This window comes from Lynx canadensis, chromosome A1 (assembly GCF_007474595.2).
Source record: "Lynx canadensis isolate LIC74 chromosome A1, mLynCan4.pri.v2, whole genome shotgun sequence".
Classification (NCBI taxonomy): domain Eukaryota; kingdom Metazoa; phylum Chordata; class Mammalia; order Carnivora; family Felidae; genus Lynx; species Lynx canadensis.
The window spans coordinates 132,599,273-132,616,935 of record NC_044303.2 but is presented as its reverse complement, the minus strand read 5'-3'; the positions used below and the strand labels follow the sequence as shown (position 1 = coordinate 132,616,935).

Genomic DNA, 17,663 nt, shown 5'->3' with positions numbered 1-17,663 from the left:
AAAAAAAACAACAACAACCAAAAGAATCTACTGTATGTAATTTTTCCTTAAGAAATTACTCTTTTCCTTGATCACTCTGATTCTTTGGAACAAGAATATACAACTCCTACTGAGCTAATTTCTAATCAACACAAATCCAGATCATTCACTGAAGGAACCATTGAAATCAGGAAAACAGAACACTAGCTGATATAGTCTAGAAGCAGAAAGGCATGGAATAAAGTCTACTACAGTTTCCTTAAGCCCTTCTGTCCTCGCTGCTATTCTATGAACATCCTTAGTACAGTCTTGCTTTAGGGTCTTTTCATTTACTGTTTATTTTCACTCATGTGTATGTAGGTGACTCCCTCAGTTTCCTTTAACTCTCTGCTCAAGGGCCACCTTGTAAGAGAGAATTTCTCCGACAATACTATTTTAAAACAATTCCCTCCTACCGCGCTATCAGTCCCTTCACCCTGCTTTATTTTTCTTCTTTCTCACCTCCAACTAGAGTGAGCTCCATGAAAGCAGGGACCTAATCTATTTTGTCTATTGCTTTATCTCTAGAGCTTACATCATGTGTGACACATATTAAGCAAATAAATGTATTTGCTGATTAGAAGAAAGACATTTAAGGCCAGTTCTTGATGGCTGGTTTTAAGAGGACTAGTGATAAGGTTATGATGTGCCCATAGGAAAGCCATCAAGGTCTAGATTCCTTTCAGTTAGGGGTAAGATTGTTCCGTGCAGATCCAGAAGAAAGGAGCAAGACCCCTAGGTTATAGGGGGACAGATTTGGGCTAAAAGTAAGAAAGAACCTGATAGTAATTGCAGCTCCTGAAAAGTTTTTTATTTTTCTGTTAGATGCTTATATAGATTGTATGACCACTTTGGGGAATAATTGTAGAGGAGATTTAAGCAGGTTAAGCAACATAGTTTATATTCTAACATTTCTCAAAAGTATATGATTCTGTATTGACTCAAAAATAATCACTGAGTTTGGTTATTCTTCAAAGTGCTACTGGGCATATGTATCTATTATGTTAACACCTAAATCAAGGGGTTGACAAATCACATCTTCTGGGCCAAAGTTGGCCTGTCCCCTCTTTTTGTAAACAAAATTTTATTGGAACACAGCCCTGACTGTTCGTTTATATATTGTCCATGGCTTCTCTCACACTATAATGGCACAGTTGAGTAGCTGCAACAGAGACCGAATGACACTCAAGAGTCTAAAATATTTAGTATGTGGCCCTTTACCAAAAAAAAAAAAGTTGGCTAATCTCTGCACTTAACCAACAAATTGCAAAAAATAATACATAGAAACCATCTCTGTTCAGTCTCCCAAATACCTCGTCAATATCATCATCGTTGCTATTTTTTATTGTTTTATCAATAAAGATCCAACCATAATAATATAACCACTCTGAATATTTAAATAGAGGGAATTTAATAGAGGGAATTTAATGAAAAGAATTGATGGAAGAGACAGGAAGATGCCACCCATCCTCCCAGGGAGACCAAGGAAGGAAGTAGTTTTATCAGAGTCCAGAGGCTGGGATTATACATTAGAAGGTGGAACAGAAACTGGATGGGGTTGGAGGGTATGGGTGGTGGGGGCGGTAAGTGTGGTGCTGTTACCAGTGAAGTTGGAGTCACAAAAAGATTCTGCTTTTGCCTACAATGCTGCCTGAGGTGGAGAGAGAGAGAAACATTCTGGCTTCTGCCGTAGTGCCTTCCATTGTCTGAACCATTGTCGGAAATCAGCAGACACAGAAGCCTGAGAAATGGAGTTTTCAGAGTTTGTTCCCCTGAAATACAGAACAGTGTAGAAGAAGGTGAGGAATGCATCTAAGAACACCCAGAGCCAAGACCAGAACAGCCGCTCATAGTTATTCAGTGCTACAGTATCTGTACACCAGGTACAGAGCTAAACAGTTTGTATGAGTCCTCACCTGGGAGGTAAATACTAGTATTATCCCCAGTTTATAGATGAGGCTTGCAAAATTAAGTACATTGCAGGTACATTGCTAAATACACCAAATTAGAATTCACTCCAGGTTAATCATACTCCAAAAGTTTGCTTTTAGTTCTCTTATAAATGAGCAAAAAGTAGTTTGGAGAAGAAAAGAAACTTGCTAGCTGAAATGACGGTTACTCCTGTTAAGTTTTTGTACATCTTAACAGAGCTACAACCTTATGCTGTTACTATAGCATTTAGAGTTCAAGGAAACCCCCACTTAGATGAGGGAGTGTCCTTACACCTTGAAACTATTACTAAGCAGCCTTTGTGTACCCAGTGTACTGGGTAAAAGGGATTATTAATTGTAACTACCTAAGAGTGTTGAGATAGTTTGAATAGGTAACACAGCTAGAGACCTCTGAATAGTGTGCCACAGAATGGGTACCTGCTAAATGCTCAGTAAATGCTAAGTAGCTGTTGTCATTGTTAATATTTTTATTATCGTGACTCTAGGAGTGGTTATCACAGAAAAAGAGTGTAAATTAGAAACTTTATGAAATATTATCCAAATGCTTTATTAAACCCTTCTGTTGGACTTTTTACTTTGCCTGTATTTAGGAGATTCCTTACAACATAGTCAAGAATGGGGTGGTTTTCTTTTGTTTGTTTTTCTGTGAATGGCCCTCATGATGCCTTAGTTTGTTAATTCAGAACTTTTTCATGTGGTTTTCTATGAAATGTCGTCTCCTCTTATGATTTCATAAGTTCCTTTCACCTAGGATGGCCTTTCTCCAACTGTTCCCAACATATGACCTTCGCCTTCCTGTGCCCATGTCTTTACTTGGTTTCATTCTTTTTTTTTTTTTATTTTTTTATTTATTTTTTTAATTTTTTTTTTCAACGTTTATTTATTTTTTGGGGGACAGAGAGAGACAGAGCATGAACGCGGGAGGGGCAGAGAGAGAGGGAGACACAGAATCGGAAACAGGCTCCAGGCTCTGAGCCATCAGCCCAGAGCCTGACGCGGGGCTCGAACTCACGGACCGCGAGATCGTGACCTGGCTGAAGTCGGACGCTTAACCGACTGCGCCACCCAGGCGCCCCTTGGTTTCATTCTTAATAGTTCCCTCCGCCTAGAAATTTTTTCTCTCTCAGCCAGCTCAATTCCTATAATACTTTATAATATTATGAAGGATAATTATTGGCGCATCTGAGTGGCTCAGTCGACTGAGTGTCCAACTCATGATTTTGGCTCAGGTCATGATCCCAGGGTCGTGGGATTGAACCCTGCATTAGGCTCCACACCGAGCCACTCCCTCTGCCCTTCTCCCTCGCTCATTTGCACTCTCTCTAAAATAATAAAAAATAAAGTACATAACATTTTTTTTAACAAAGGGTAATTATTTTTAATACTTTTATTATAATTATAATATACTTGAGATTTTCCTCCTCCACAAAAATTTCCCTAATTAATCACATGACACATGGATCTTTTACTTTTATTACAGCACTTATAGGTCACCTGTACCATGCTGTTGTATATTCACTGCCTGAGACAGTGCTATGTATCTGGTAGGATTTTTTTTTTAAGGTTATTCATTTATTTTAAGAGAGAGGGAGAGAGTGCCCGCAAGGAGGCAGGCAGGGTCAGAGAGAGAGGGAGAGAGAGAATCCCAAGCAAACTCTGTACTGTCAGCATAGAGCCCAACATGGGGCTCAAACTCACAAACCGTGAGATCAGAACCTGAGCCAAAATCTACTCAGATGCCTGGGTAGCATTTGTATCTGGTTTCTCCAACTAGATTAAAAGCCATGCTTGAATGAATGTTTAGGTGGTTGGTGCTTTACAAATACTTAAGTATTATATGAAAACTTGTAGTTGGAGTTCAAAGTATTTTTTATATATATAAAAAAAAATCAATGATGTTTGCTTAAAAATCAGTCTTGCTGCATGGCAAAGCCACTGACAACTTTAGTCCTTGTGTCAGATTCCCTGAAAGTAGATAGAATGGATTTTCTTTGATCCAAACATAAGCACACCATGAAACAAAACACCCCGGAAGTGATGCACTAGGTAACCTATGGTAAACAATTATTTGCCATTTTTTAAAAGGCAAATAAGAAGGGTGATTGATAAGCACAATCATTAGGTTTGATATTGCAGTGTCATATTTTATTTATTTATTTTAAATGTTTATTTTTTTAAATTTATTTTGAGTGAGAGAGAGAGAGAGCACACAAGCATGGGAGGGGCAGCGAGAGAGAATCTTAAGCAGGCTCGTGGAGAGCCTGACGCAGGCTTTGATCCCATGAACCGTGTCATCATGACTTGAGCCAAAATGAAGAGTTGGATGCTTAACTGACTGAGCCATACAGGCGCCCCTGGCCTATTATTTTTATACATTCTTCAAGGGACCATTTACAACATACTGACCTCAGAAAACCTTATAAATGTAGAGATCCAAGGGAGGGTAGTAAAAATCTCAGAATGACCTCTGAGAGTTTAATCTACTCATCATTTATTCACAGTTAAGAATTTTATCTACTGACCTGTTTTGTTCTTCCATATGTGAGTGGGTTATTTTCTCCATATTTCAAAAGCAGTAACAGTTTTTTAGGTGCCACAACTGCATAACTCTAAAAGATAAGTCAAGTTAGGTCAGATTGCTCAAACACTGTGAGATGTTGTACTTTTAATTCTTTGTGAACTTAGAGATTGAATTTAGGGTGCCCTGTGGTATTTGGAATCTAGACCTAACTACATTGGCAAGGTTTTCCTTTTTAAAAAATTCAGGTAGAAGAAGCATTCCAAATGTTTAAAAACAAATAACCCTCTCTTCACCCTCTCAACATCCTTCTCTCTCCCTACCCAACATATGCACATGTTTTGAATCAATTTAGTATTTTACTTTCTGTGATGTTCAGAGATTAAATGTAAATCTTAATAAGTCCAAATTCCTTGAATTTGAAGGTGTTTAGACTTGAGGCATAGCATTTGCCCAGTTCATTCCACATCTTAAAATATGGTTTTTGTCAAGGCTAGACAGTAAACAGCTATAGTAGTGGGGATCCAAACCACAATTAATAGTACTGAATGTTGTCTTACAAACCTGCCTCTTGATTCCTTAAAATAAAGAGCTGGGAGTAGCTGTGGCAAATGGACCTCAAATAATGTTACCAACAGAGATTTTGTGTTTTAGTTTCTTCACATAGTTTTTGTGTGTGTTTATAAGGAGCTACCTGATGGATTGATTGTAAAGTAGACTATGACATGTATCTGAGTGTAAAGTTATACGGAAACTGTCTTAACGCTTAATTTTGTTTAAATTACTTCAGTTATTTCTTCTGTGGCTAAGATTACAATTCAGAATCTTCAGTCTGAATATTGGTTGTAAAACGGTAAAGCAAATACCAGAATTATAGCCATAGCATCAGGCAGTGAACTAATGTGATGAGTTAGGCAATTTTAATTGTAGGGACATTGTCCCTTAGTTTCGGTATTTTTCAACAATCATACCATTTATGATTTTATTTTATTTTAGCCATGTCCTTTGGGGGCCCGAGATTTTCGAGAGAAACAGTGTGCAGACTTTGACAATATGCCTTTCCGTGGAAAGTATTATAACTGGAAACCCTATACTGGAGGTAATGTATAATCTGGCAGAGCATTCATCATGCTTGAGAGCTTTGCACATATGAAAGAATATATAAATACATACAAACACACACATACATTCATACACATACTAGTAAAAATTAGTGTTTGCAAATCAAAGCAGGAAAATGCTTAAGGTACTATAAAGTTTCCTGTAATAAAGTTTATATGTTAGTAAAAATGATCAGAAATCGTTTTTTAAAACCTAATACTATTTAACAGCGTTTTTAGAAACCTAAATCTATTGTATTCTATTCAAGTCCTGGAAAGGATATAAATCCAAATAATGTTTTTGAGTTCTTGAGACCTCCTTGGGATATATGGACATTACATTATAATCATTTATAATCATTGCATATTTAGAATTATCACCCTAAAAACAGATTATAACAATATAAACCAACTCAAAAGTGGCCAGGAAAATCTGTATTCTTTCTTGGCCAAAGGCCAAGGATCTTCCCCTAGATTATTGTTATTCTTTTTTTAGTGTTGGGAAACATTTTTACCCTTTAATTTGGCATGTATCAAACACAAATTATTTAGTAAACACAAGAAGTTTTCTTGTACTCTCAAAATATAAATTAAATTTTGTTAGAATTTTCTCTTGGAAGAATTGAATACCCTTTTAAAAAACTTCAATGTTTGTTTTTTATTCTAACATCTTACTTTGAAAATTTTCCAGTGGAGCAGTATTAGAAGAATTTTACAGTGACATCTTTATACCCACCACCAAGATTCTACCATTCACATTTTAATATACTTCCTTTATTACATGTCTAGTCATCTCTCTATCCATTAATCTATTTTATTTTTCAGATGAATTTCAAAGTAAGTTGTAGTCATTAATATACTTTCCTCTAAGTACTTCAACACGTATAGCATTAACCACAGTTCAATATTTTCTTTTTTTTGAGAGAGAGAAGATTATGTACAATGAAATGCACAAATCTTTTTTTTTTTTTTACATTTATTTTTTAGGTAGAGAGAGTGAGACAGAGTGTGAGCAAGGGAGGGGCAGAGAAGAGGGAGACACAGAATCCGTGGTAGGCTCCAGGCTCTGAGCTGTCAGCACACAGCCCAACACAGAGCCCCAACTCATGAACTACGAGATCATGACCTGAGCTGAAGTCAGATATTTAACAGGCTGAGTCACCCAGGCACCCCTTAAATGAACAAATCTTAACTGTACTCTCCTTGAGTTTTGACAATTGCATGCACCTATAAAACCCTATTGACATATAGAACATTACCATACCCCCAAGATTCTCATAGTCCTCATAGTCCTTCCCAGTCAATAGCTGCCTCTACCCATTTCCTCCAAGAGGCAAACCACAGTTCTGATATTTCTGAATCTATTACCATAGATTAGTTTTGTCAGTTCCAGAACTTCATATACGTGAAATCATGTCATATTTACTCTTTTGGGCAAGATTTCCTTAAGCCAAATGTTTTTGAGACCCATCCATTTTATTGCATGTATGAATAGTTTATTCCTTTTTATTGCTGAGCAGCATTGTATTGTAATAAACAGTTTGTTTTTCCTTTCTGCTATTGATGGCCACCTGAGTTGTTTCTAGTTTTCAGCTGTTCTGAATAAGCTGCTGTGAACATTTGTGTACAAGTCTTTTGTAAGCATATGTTTTCATTTCTCTTGGGTGAATACTTAGGAGTGGAATTGCTGGGCAATAGGGTAGGTGTGAGTTTAGTTTTAAAAGTAATTGCCAGATGTTTTTCCAAAATAATGTACCATATTATACTCCCACCAATAGGTATGTTTGTTCCACATCCTTGCCAACATTTGGTATTTTCAATCTTCTGGCGGGTAGAAAATAATGTCTCTATGCAGTTTTAATTTGCACTTTCTGACCAATGATTATGTTACACACATTTTTTTGTGGACATTTTTATGTGCTTGTTGACCATTTATAAGTCTTTTGTAAAGTGTCTGTTCAAATCCTTTGCTTGTTTTTTTAATTGTTTTTTAAATCTTTTTATTCTTGAGTGGTAGTCATTTATCAGATGAATTTTATAAGTATTTTCTCCCATCTTTGGACCTTCCTGTTACTTTTTTTTAATGTTTCTTTTTTTTTTTTTTTTTTTTTTTGAGAGAGAGGGTGAGAAAGAGAGAGAGCTAACAGGAGAGTGGCAGAGAGAGAGGGGGACAGAGGATCTGAAGTGGGTTCCGTGCTGACAACAGAGAACCCAATGTGGTGCCTGAACTCACGAACTGTGAGATCATGACCTGAGCCCAAATCAGTTGCTTAACCGACTGAGCCATCCAGGTGCCCCTCTCCTATTATTTTTTAATGGTGTTTTGGATAAGTATAAGATTTTAATTTTGATGAATGCTAATTTTTCAATTTTGTTTCCTTTTATGGTTATTATGTTCAGTGTCCTATCTTAGAAATCTTTGCCTTTCTCAACTCAGGAAGATATTTTCTTATGTTTTCTTCTAAAAGCCACATGGTTTTGGTCTTTACATTTAGATCTACAGTCTAAAAATAATTTGGGTGTATGGTGTGTATTTGTAGTATGGACTCTATTTTGTTTCTCTGATCTATTTGTCAACAATAGAAATGCACGACAAAATGTGCACAAGGCACAAAGAAATGAAATGGCAGCAATACTATGCTAGTACCACACTGACCTAATTATTATAACTGCATAGTCTTGGACACAGGTAGTGTAAGTTCCTCCAACTTTGATCTTTTTTTCAAGAGTTCTTTGGGTATTCTGAATGCTTTGCATTTCTATATAAATTTTAGAATTATTATTCATTTTTATAGAAAAACATGCTAGGCTTATGATTGCTATCATGTTGAATCTATAGATCAATTGAGGGAGAACTGATAAGTTAACAATATTATTTTGACACATTGAGTATTGACTTCAACAATGAATTTATCAAAATGGTGTGTGTATATATATATCCATTTATTTTTATGTTTTCTTTAATTTCTCTCCGTTATGTTTTATAGCTTTAAGTGTTAGTTAAGAAGTGTTGCACTTCTTTTGTTAAACCTATTCCTGAGTAACTTATTGTTTTTGAACCTATTGTAAATAAAAGTTTAAAACATTTTTAATTATTTTCTCTAGTATATAACATTAAATAGATTTTTATGTGTTAACTTTTTATTCTGTGACCTTTCTAAATTCCCTTCGTAGTTCTAAGAGTTGTCTTGTAGATTGTTTAGGATTTTCTTCATAAATAGTCATGTTATCTGGAAGTAGTGACTGTCTATAGTAATCTTTATACCTTTTAATTCATGTTCTTGCCTTAATTCACTGGATTGGCCCTTTAGTACAACTGGTACATGTATGATTATATGTGTTTTTCTTTATTCCATTAATATATGAATTGCTTGATAGATTTTATGTCAAACCAACGTTTTATCCCAGGATAAACCCCATGTGGTATTGATTTATTATCTTTTTATATGTTATCAGATATAATTTCTGATATTTTATTAAGGATGTTTGCATCTATGTTTATAAGGAATATTGATTTGTAAATTTTTTTTCTATCATGTCTTTGACAGGTTTGGGTATTAGAGCTACTCTGGTTTCCAGAACTAGAATCCCTATTTATTTTGAAAGAGTATGTAGGATTGATATTATTTCTTCCTTAGAATATATTTCGCTGGTAAAACCACTCAGGCTTGGTATTTTCTTTATGAAAAAAAATTTACTAGAAATTCAACTCCTTTAGTAGATAAATGGCTATTTAGATTTTTAAAAATTCTTATGTCTTAAAGGAATTTGTTACTTGCATATCCCATTTCTTGATAGAAAACTGATCATAACATTCTCTTACTATCCTGCTTAATATCTGTGGGCTCAGTAGTGATAAATGCTATTTCATTTCTGATACTGATAATATGTGTTTTCTCTCTTTTCTTTGTTCAATCTTGCTTGAGGTTTATCAATTTCTTTAATCTTTTCAAAGAATCAACTTTTGGCTTTAGTACTTTATTACTTTTTTTTATTAATTTTTGTTCTTATATTTATTATTTTTAAATTTTGGGTTCATTTTGCTTTTCTGCATTCCCAAAACCTGATTTAAAAAAATTTTTTTAAATGTTTATTTATTTCTGAGAGAGAGAGAAACAGACAGAGCGTGAGTGGGGGAGGGGCAGAGAGAAAGGGAGACACAGAATCTGAAACAGGCTCCAGGCTCTGAGCTGCCATCAGGGCTTGAACTCATAAGCTGTGAGATCATGACCTGAGCTGGAGTCGGATGCTTAACTGACTGAGCCACCCAGGTGCCCCCCGCAAAACCTGATTTTTAAAAAAATTTCCTTTAGTCCAGAATCTTTTCTTATTTACATTGTGATTTCTTGTTTGACCCATGAGTTATTTGAAGTATGTTATTTTTATTTCCGAATATTTGATATTTTCTAGATTTTTTTGGTTATTAATTTATAATATAATTCTATGATCAGAGAATACTCTGTATGATTTAAATATTTAAAATTAATTGAGATTTGTTTTATAGTACAGCTTATTGTTCATGTTGGTAATGTTTATCTATACTTGAAAAGGATTATTTTCTTCAGTTGTTGGATACACTGTTCCACAGATATCCATCACATCAAGCTGGTTGATAGTGCTGTTTAAATCTTTTAAATTTGTTCTGACTTCCTCTTTCAGTTACTGAGAGAAGTGTGTTAAAAATCTGCAACTGTTAAAAATATGACTTTGCTTCTTTTTCTGTAAGTTTTTCTTCATGTAATTCAAATTGCTTTTATTAGGTGCATATACAATTGGGATTCTTTCATCTTACTGTAGGAGGGAAAGAAGTGTCTGAAATAATTAACAGATTTAATAATTAGCATCTAGATAATGTAAGCTTAGTAAATTAACCCTAAATTCATAATAAGCTTTCACTGAAGGTAACTGGTAATGATGTGACCTTCCATTTGGAGAATCATCTTAAATCCCTTCTCGAAATAAATGCAGTATATCTTCTGAAAACTCACTGTAGCTTAGGAAGCTAAACACATCTTCAGTAATAAAAAAGGAAGAAATGTATTCTTATTGTCATCATCACATAGTGTAATGGTCTAAGGAATACATCTTTGGCATTTATATGTCCTACATATCAAATACTAACTTACATAATTAAATAACATTAAAATTGAGAGAACTCAGGTTCTCTTTTTCAAGACAGATACACAAAAAGCTGCCTTAAATTCCAAAGCAATATAATAAAAAATGGGAAAAGAACTATATTGGGTAGTAATGAAAAAAATCGCAGTAAAATTCATTAAAATTTAGAGTAATTTTATTAATGAGAATCTTACAAAAATAAACACCTTGATTATCAGCTCAGGAAGAAATTATTTTATTTATTACTTGTTATTTTTGTGCTCAGTACAGCAAAGGTATCATTACCCTAAGTCTAGTAATAACATTGCAATTATATAGAAGTTCTATAGCTTGTAGACATCAAAAATGGAAATAAACACAGAGTTAGGCCAGAGGTTGTCAACTGGCAGTTCAGGAACCAGATTTTACTTACATACATGTTTTAACCTCCACAGTATTTTTGAAAACTTTGAATGAATTACTAAGAAAAGTTTTTATTTTAAAAATCTAGGTTTTCAGATTCTCATGAAAAAAATAGAATTTCTGACAATATTGGGCCATCTTCTTGCATTATACAACAATCAACTTTAACAATGATCTCCTTTAATGAAATGTTCTCTCATTTACCATTGTCTCTACCACTCAGTTGTCTTGTCTCTTTTATTTCACATACTTTCACCCTGCAAAAACCTGGTTTCTACTTTCACTAAGACTAAGCATGTCATTTTTTCTTTCTGCCTTATTTTCTTTGCTAGAAGTAGTCTTCTTTATTTCAAAGAGAAATCTTATCAGCATAATTAGAATGAAGCCAAGTGTTTTAAATGAAGGTTCAACAAAAGTGTTTTTAAATCATAATTTCAATCAATAGATACATATTTTTATGTAGCTTTCTCATGCAGTATTTTGAATAAAATAAATTCATATATATTGCTACTTTTCCAATATACTATGGGATTATAATATTACTCTGCTTATTTTTTAAATTACTATTATTTATGCCCATTTTTCACATCAACCTTAAAAATACAAATTTCAGTGACAAAATGAAAATGATGACATTATTATATGCATTTATTCACAAAATTAAATTGGGTATTGTTTTATTTGTTCACGTTTAATGCTCCATGTAATATCTTTGATTTAGTAATAAGAATTATTCAAATCTAATGCTATAATTAACTTTACCTTTGATTTGCTTATCTCAAAAATTTATCTCTATGCTAAAGCCACATTCGTTGAATATGGTATGTTTAAACCGGGTACAAATTCAGAGGTGTTTTTGTTTTTGTTTTTGTTTTCATTTTTGTTTTTGTTTTACAAGTACCATATCCCTGCTTCAAGTAGCAGGGTTTTGTATCAGCTGCAGTTAACAAGGGACATATGTTGTAGAAATTTCCATTTGTTACATGAAGTTATTGTGTCAAGCCTCCTCAAACTTTATTTTCTTAGTTTTTCTTTTAATGTTTATTTATTTATTTTGAGAGAGTGAGCAGAGAAGGGGCAGAGAGAGGGAGAGAGAGAATCCTAAGCAGGTTCCACACTGTGAGCATAAAGACTGAAGTGGCACTCAGTCTCACAAAATTTGAGATTATGACCTGAGCCGAAAGCAAGAGTTGGATGCTTAACCAACTGAGCCACCCAGGCCCCTGTGTTTTCTTAGTTTTTAAAAAATCTTCCATTTCATCCATTTTTTTCAACATTTAGGTACCTTTACTATGATCCCTTTTGACCTAAAATATATTGTTAAATATATATTGGAAATACGTGAACATTTTAAATTTTGAAACTGCTCAATGGATCCTCTGTCAAGTTTCACAAGCAATGAAAATAAGTGTGAAATTTTAGCAAAGAAGGAAAGAAACCTACACATCTGGGTATACAGTGACAGCATTATGTCTGTATAAATTGTAAATTTACTGTGGTTAATATGGAATCACCATTTCTTACAAGAACCACTCCATTTATTTCTCTTCTGCTGTATTTGTCCAGGTGGGGTAAAACCTTGCGCATTAAACTGCCTGGCTGAAGGTTACAACTTCTACACTGAACGTGCCCCTGCGGTGATTGATGGGACTCAGTGCAATGCGGACTCACTGGATATCTGTATCAACGGGGAATGCAAGGTTGCTCCAATTACGAATTTCACTCCTTTTTGTTGGGGCTTTTGAGACTTTTGTCTTCTTTTCTCAGATATTAGCTCTTAATTAAAACTATGCTCAGTTTTAATAAAAGAGAGCTATATTTTAGAGAAAATCAGATTCCAATTAGGTTGACAGTACATATAAAGGTAGAATAGCCTATTCGTATTCAAACATCATGTAAATGTGATTTATTTTGATGTTCTAGTTACATGTATAGTGATTGCTAAAGTTCTGAATATATTTTGGACTTTAGTTTCTATTATTTTGCTCTGTTTACAAACAGACTGCAAAGATGATAGGAAGAGAGGGAACAAGGATGCAGCTCTTACTCATATGGCTACCATATGTTTTCACTGGAAGATTGTTTGATACATTTCATAGCGTATTTTTTTCTCAAAGTGTGAAGTAGCTGTGTTCCTCCTACTTTGCCTCTTTTTGAAGCATTTTGAAACACAATGGTTTTCATTATAGAGTTAGTCTTTACCTTATTAAAGCATTTATTTGAGAGAATTATCAAGACTAGTTGAGAGTTATTGGACCAAATCTATGCTATTTTCCTAGACCTGTGTATAAATCTGATCATAATAAGAGAAGTCACAAATACCACTGTCCTTGTAACTTTTTTTCTTGTTTGTCTTTGTTTTATTTTAAAGAGAAGCACAATTCTAAGTCTTAGAAATTGAGAAAGAAGAGATAAACACATGATCTGTTTTACTTTGTGTCACAATTTCTTTTTTTTTTTTTTTTTAATTTTTTTTTCAATGTTTTTTATTTATTTTTGGGACAGAGAGAGACAGAGCATGAACGGGGGAGGGGCAGAGAGAGAGGGAGACACAGAATCGGAAACAGGCTCCAGGCTCTGAACCATCAGCCCAGAGCCCGAAGCGGGGCTCAAACTCCCGGACCGCGAGATCGTGACCTGGCTGAAGTCGGACGCTTAACCGACTGCGCCACCCAGGCGCCCCTGTGTCACAATTTCTTACAAAAGTTTCTGTCCTTCTGGCTACTTGCATCCAAATATATCTGATGATCCTGTATGTGTGTGTGATTTCTGACAGTATTAATTTTTTTTTCAGAAAACAAAGACAAAAAGCACAGGTTTTATTCAGAGATCACATGCCTGTTATCAATGGCTATAGGTCATATATACAAATGCAACTACCAAAATATGTACCAAAAATATATAAAAATCCACATTTCTGTGATTAAATGCAAAACTAAAAGAATTTCAGCTTCTAAAATCACATGCTTACATCTCCTTGTTTTTTATGACAATTTTAGTTAGCAAGTATAAACAGGTATTCATTTTTAAAGGTTTACCCAGGTTTGAATTCCACAACTAATCCTTGACACTAACAATTGGGTATCCAAAAGAGCCAGTGATTTAGAAAGGTCAAACCATAAAGCTCAGTCAAGACTCCTGCTGTTATTACCTTGTGTAGGACAATATGCCATTTTTCTTAATTCTTGCATTTCTTAATCGAAGGTATAAATAAGAGCCCATTGCCAACAAACTATAAAATATTTCAAGATTTGGAGCATGCTATCTATAAATGAAAAAGAAATCTAGGCTAGAAATATAGACATACATTCCTGGGGAATCAAAAAATTTTTTTCTTTAAACTTACATGTTGCAAAATGTTAGCTAAGAACTTGCTCGAGGGTGAAGGAAAAAGTGGAAAGAGGAAAATATTTCCTGTTTTGATTTCCTTTACTGGAAAAACAAATCAGTTATATTTATTTGGTTAGTTATGGTTCCAAGAAATCCTCTTCATGACATACTGAATATTCTTCTCTGTTTTCAGCATGTAGGTTGTGATAATATTTTGGGATCCGATGCTAGGGAAGATAGATGTCGAGTCTGTGGAGGGGATGGAAGCACATGTGATGCCATTGAAGGGTTCTTCAATGATTCGTTGCCCAGAGGAGGTGAGTGTGTAGAGAGAACTCTTCCTCACACCTCTGATGTACTGGGAATAGCCAAAACACTTGAATTCTTCCCCACTGCCTTCTTTTTAAATTTTTTGTTTAGGCAGACAATGTTTTTTCCCCCAAATTGCTTTCAGTCTCTTAAGTATCAATTATAGATTCATGTAAGATATTTTAAGGAAATATTATTCCCTTTCTACTTGACTTCATTTAGCCATGTTTTCCTAAGATGGAAATTCCCACAGAGCATTGATGGGAGGGCTATGTGTTGAGGAAAAAAAAACAAAAAACAAAACATGAGCCAATATGATACATCTTGGGGCTTTAAAGATTATCTTGAGATATTTTAGATAAAAAGAAAAATAGATGTGTTCATGAACCCAAAGGGGAATTTTCCCATATTTTGTAATTTTATAAAGTGTCAATCAAGTAAAGATTTGAAGAACAAGGAAACTTATTACTAAATGGTTACTAAACACTCATTTTCTGACCAAGGCTGCACGTGCTGCTTATTACTGCCTATCTTCTATGTTCCAGGCTATATGGAGGTAGTGCAGATACCAAGAGGCTCTGTTCATATTGAAGTCAGAGAAGTTGCCATGTCAAAGAACTACATTGGTAAGTAGCCTATATTGCTAGAATTTTTAATTTTTTTTTTCAACGTTTATTTATTTTTGGGACAGAGAGAGACAGAGCATGAACAGGGGAGGGGCAGAGAGAGGGAGACACAGAATCGGAAACAGGCTCCAGGCTCTGAGCCATCAGCCCAGAGCCTGACGCGGGGCTCGAACTCACGGACCGCGAGATCGTGACCTGGCTGAAGTCGGACGCTTAACCGACTGCGCCACCCAGGCGCCCCAAGAATTTTTAAATTACTGAGGAAAAGCAGCACAGTATCCTGCTGTGAAAAGACATATTGCTTGAGTAGAACACTTTCATGCTAAAATGAAGGAAGTTTCAAGTTTTGTAAGACCACACATAAGAGCTAAACAAAAAAATTAGGAATTTATAGCTCTTCACTGTGTTGGCTATTTGATTTTTAGAAATCTGTTTCATTGAGGTATTTATATATGATAAAATGCATTTATTATTTTTTATAAGTGTACATTTTGAAGGGTACTGGTAAATGTATACATGTAAATTATAGATATGCAAATAAATATATAGGTAATTGAAGTATTTATATATGATAAAATGCATTTATTATTTTTTTGTAAGTGTACATTTTGGAGGGTACTGGTAAATGTATACAGATAAATTATAGACATGTAAATAAATATATAGGTAATAATAGAATTATTCATATGAATTATTAATATACATATGTTAATATGTAGTTTATTTTTATTTATTCTGGAATTTCACATGAATGGGATCATAAAGTCTATATACTCTCATGTCTGGTATTTTTCACCCACGATAATGTTTTTGAGATTCATCTATATTTTTGAGTAATAAATTGAGTGTATCTGAAGTTTATTCTTTTTTTTTTTTTTTTTTTTTTTTTTTTTTTTTTGCTAAATAACATTTCTTTGTGGGGACATACCATAATTTGTTTATGTACTCACTTATTGGATAATTGGGTCATTTCCAGTCTTTGACTCTTATGAATAAAGCTTCTTTGAACAGTTATAGGTAAACATTGTGTAGACATATATTTTCATTTCTTCTGGATAAAAACCTAGGAGTAAAATGGCCTGCTCCTATGATAAGTACACCTTTAACTTTATAAGAAATTACTAAACTATTTTCCAAAGTGGTTGTTATCACTTATATTCCCCCAAATGATATAGAAGAGTCTGGTTGCTCTACATTCTTGTCAATACTTGATATTGGCGGCCTTTTAGGGGCGCCTGGGTGGCTCAGTCGGTTGAGCGTCTGACCGGCTCAGGTCATGATCTCACGGTCCGTGAGTTCGAGCCCTGCGTCAGGCTCTGTGCTGACAGCTCGGAGCCTGGAGCCTGCTTCAGATTCTGTGTCTCCCTCTCTCTCTGACCCTCTCCCATTCATGCTCTGTCTCTCTCTGTCTCAAAAATAAATAAACATTAAAAAAAATTTAAAATAAAATAAAATTTATCCTTGGAAATATCTTTTTTGTGGAGTGTCTCAACAAATATTTTGCCTACTTTACATTTTTTTCTTTTAATCAAATTATAAGGATCCTTCGTATATTCTAGATACAAACCTTTGTTCAACTATATGTTTTATGACTACTTTTTCCTAGGCAGTGGCTTATTTATTCCTGTTTAATGGGTATTTCAATTTTCATGAAATTTAATTTATTAATTTGTTCATGGATTATGCTTTTGTGTCCTACCTTACAAATTTTGCCACCCTCAAGGTTGCAAATATTGTCTTCAATGTCTCTTCAATAAATTATAGTTTTAGCTCTTATGTTTAGATATATGGCCCATTTTGAATTCTTATATAAGATATAAAGTAAGTGTTCAATTTTTTTCATATGGATATTCAATTACTATAGATAGTGCCATTTGTTGAAAAGACCATCATTTCCCCTATTGAATTACCTTGACACTTCTGTTAAAGATCAATTGAACATGAATGTATGCTATTTCTGTTCCCTCCCATTGATATATCTGTCTGTGTCTATCCTTTCTTTTTAAATTTTTTATAGCACACAAACCAAGATGGGTTTTTACTTACTTACTTACTTACTTACTTACTTACTTATTTATTTCGAGAGCACATGAGTGGGGGAGGGGCAGAGAGAGAGAGAGAGAGAGAGAGAGAGAGAGAGAATCCCAGGCAGGTTCCATGCTCAGCACAGGGCTTGATCCCACGACTCTGGGATCATGACCTGAGCCCAAACCAAGAGTCAGACACTTAACTGACTGACTCACCCAGGCATCCCTGTGGGTGTCTATCCTTAATGGAGATTTCCAGTAGA

General features: G+C 34.5%; 1 protein-coding gene across 1 annotated transcript in view; it reads left to right on the top strand.

The window, feature by feature from the left end:
- The window catches only part of ADAMTS6 (ADAM metallopeptidase with thrombospondin type 1 motif 6), a 297,415-nt gene that overhangs the window by 214,019 nt on the left and 65,733 nt on the right, over nt 1–17,663 (top strand). The window contains exons 14-17 of the mRNA XM_030321954.1: nt 5,485–5,587; nt 12,675–12,808; nt 14,632–14,755; nt 15,293–15,373. Coding sequence (XP_030177814.1) covers nt 5,485–5,587; nt 12,675–12,808; nt 14,632–14,755; nt 15,293–15,373 — 442 coding nt within the window. The remainder of the gene's footprint in view (nt 1–5,484; nt 5,588–12,674; nt 12,809–14,631; nt 14,756–15,292; nt 15,374–17,663) is intronic.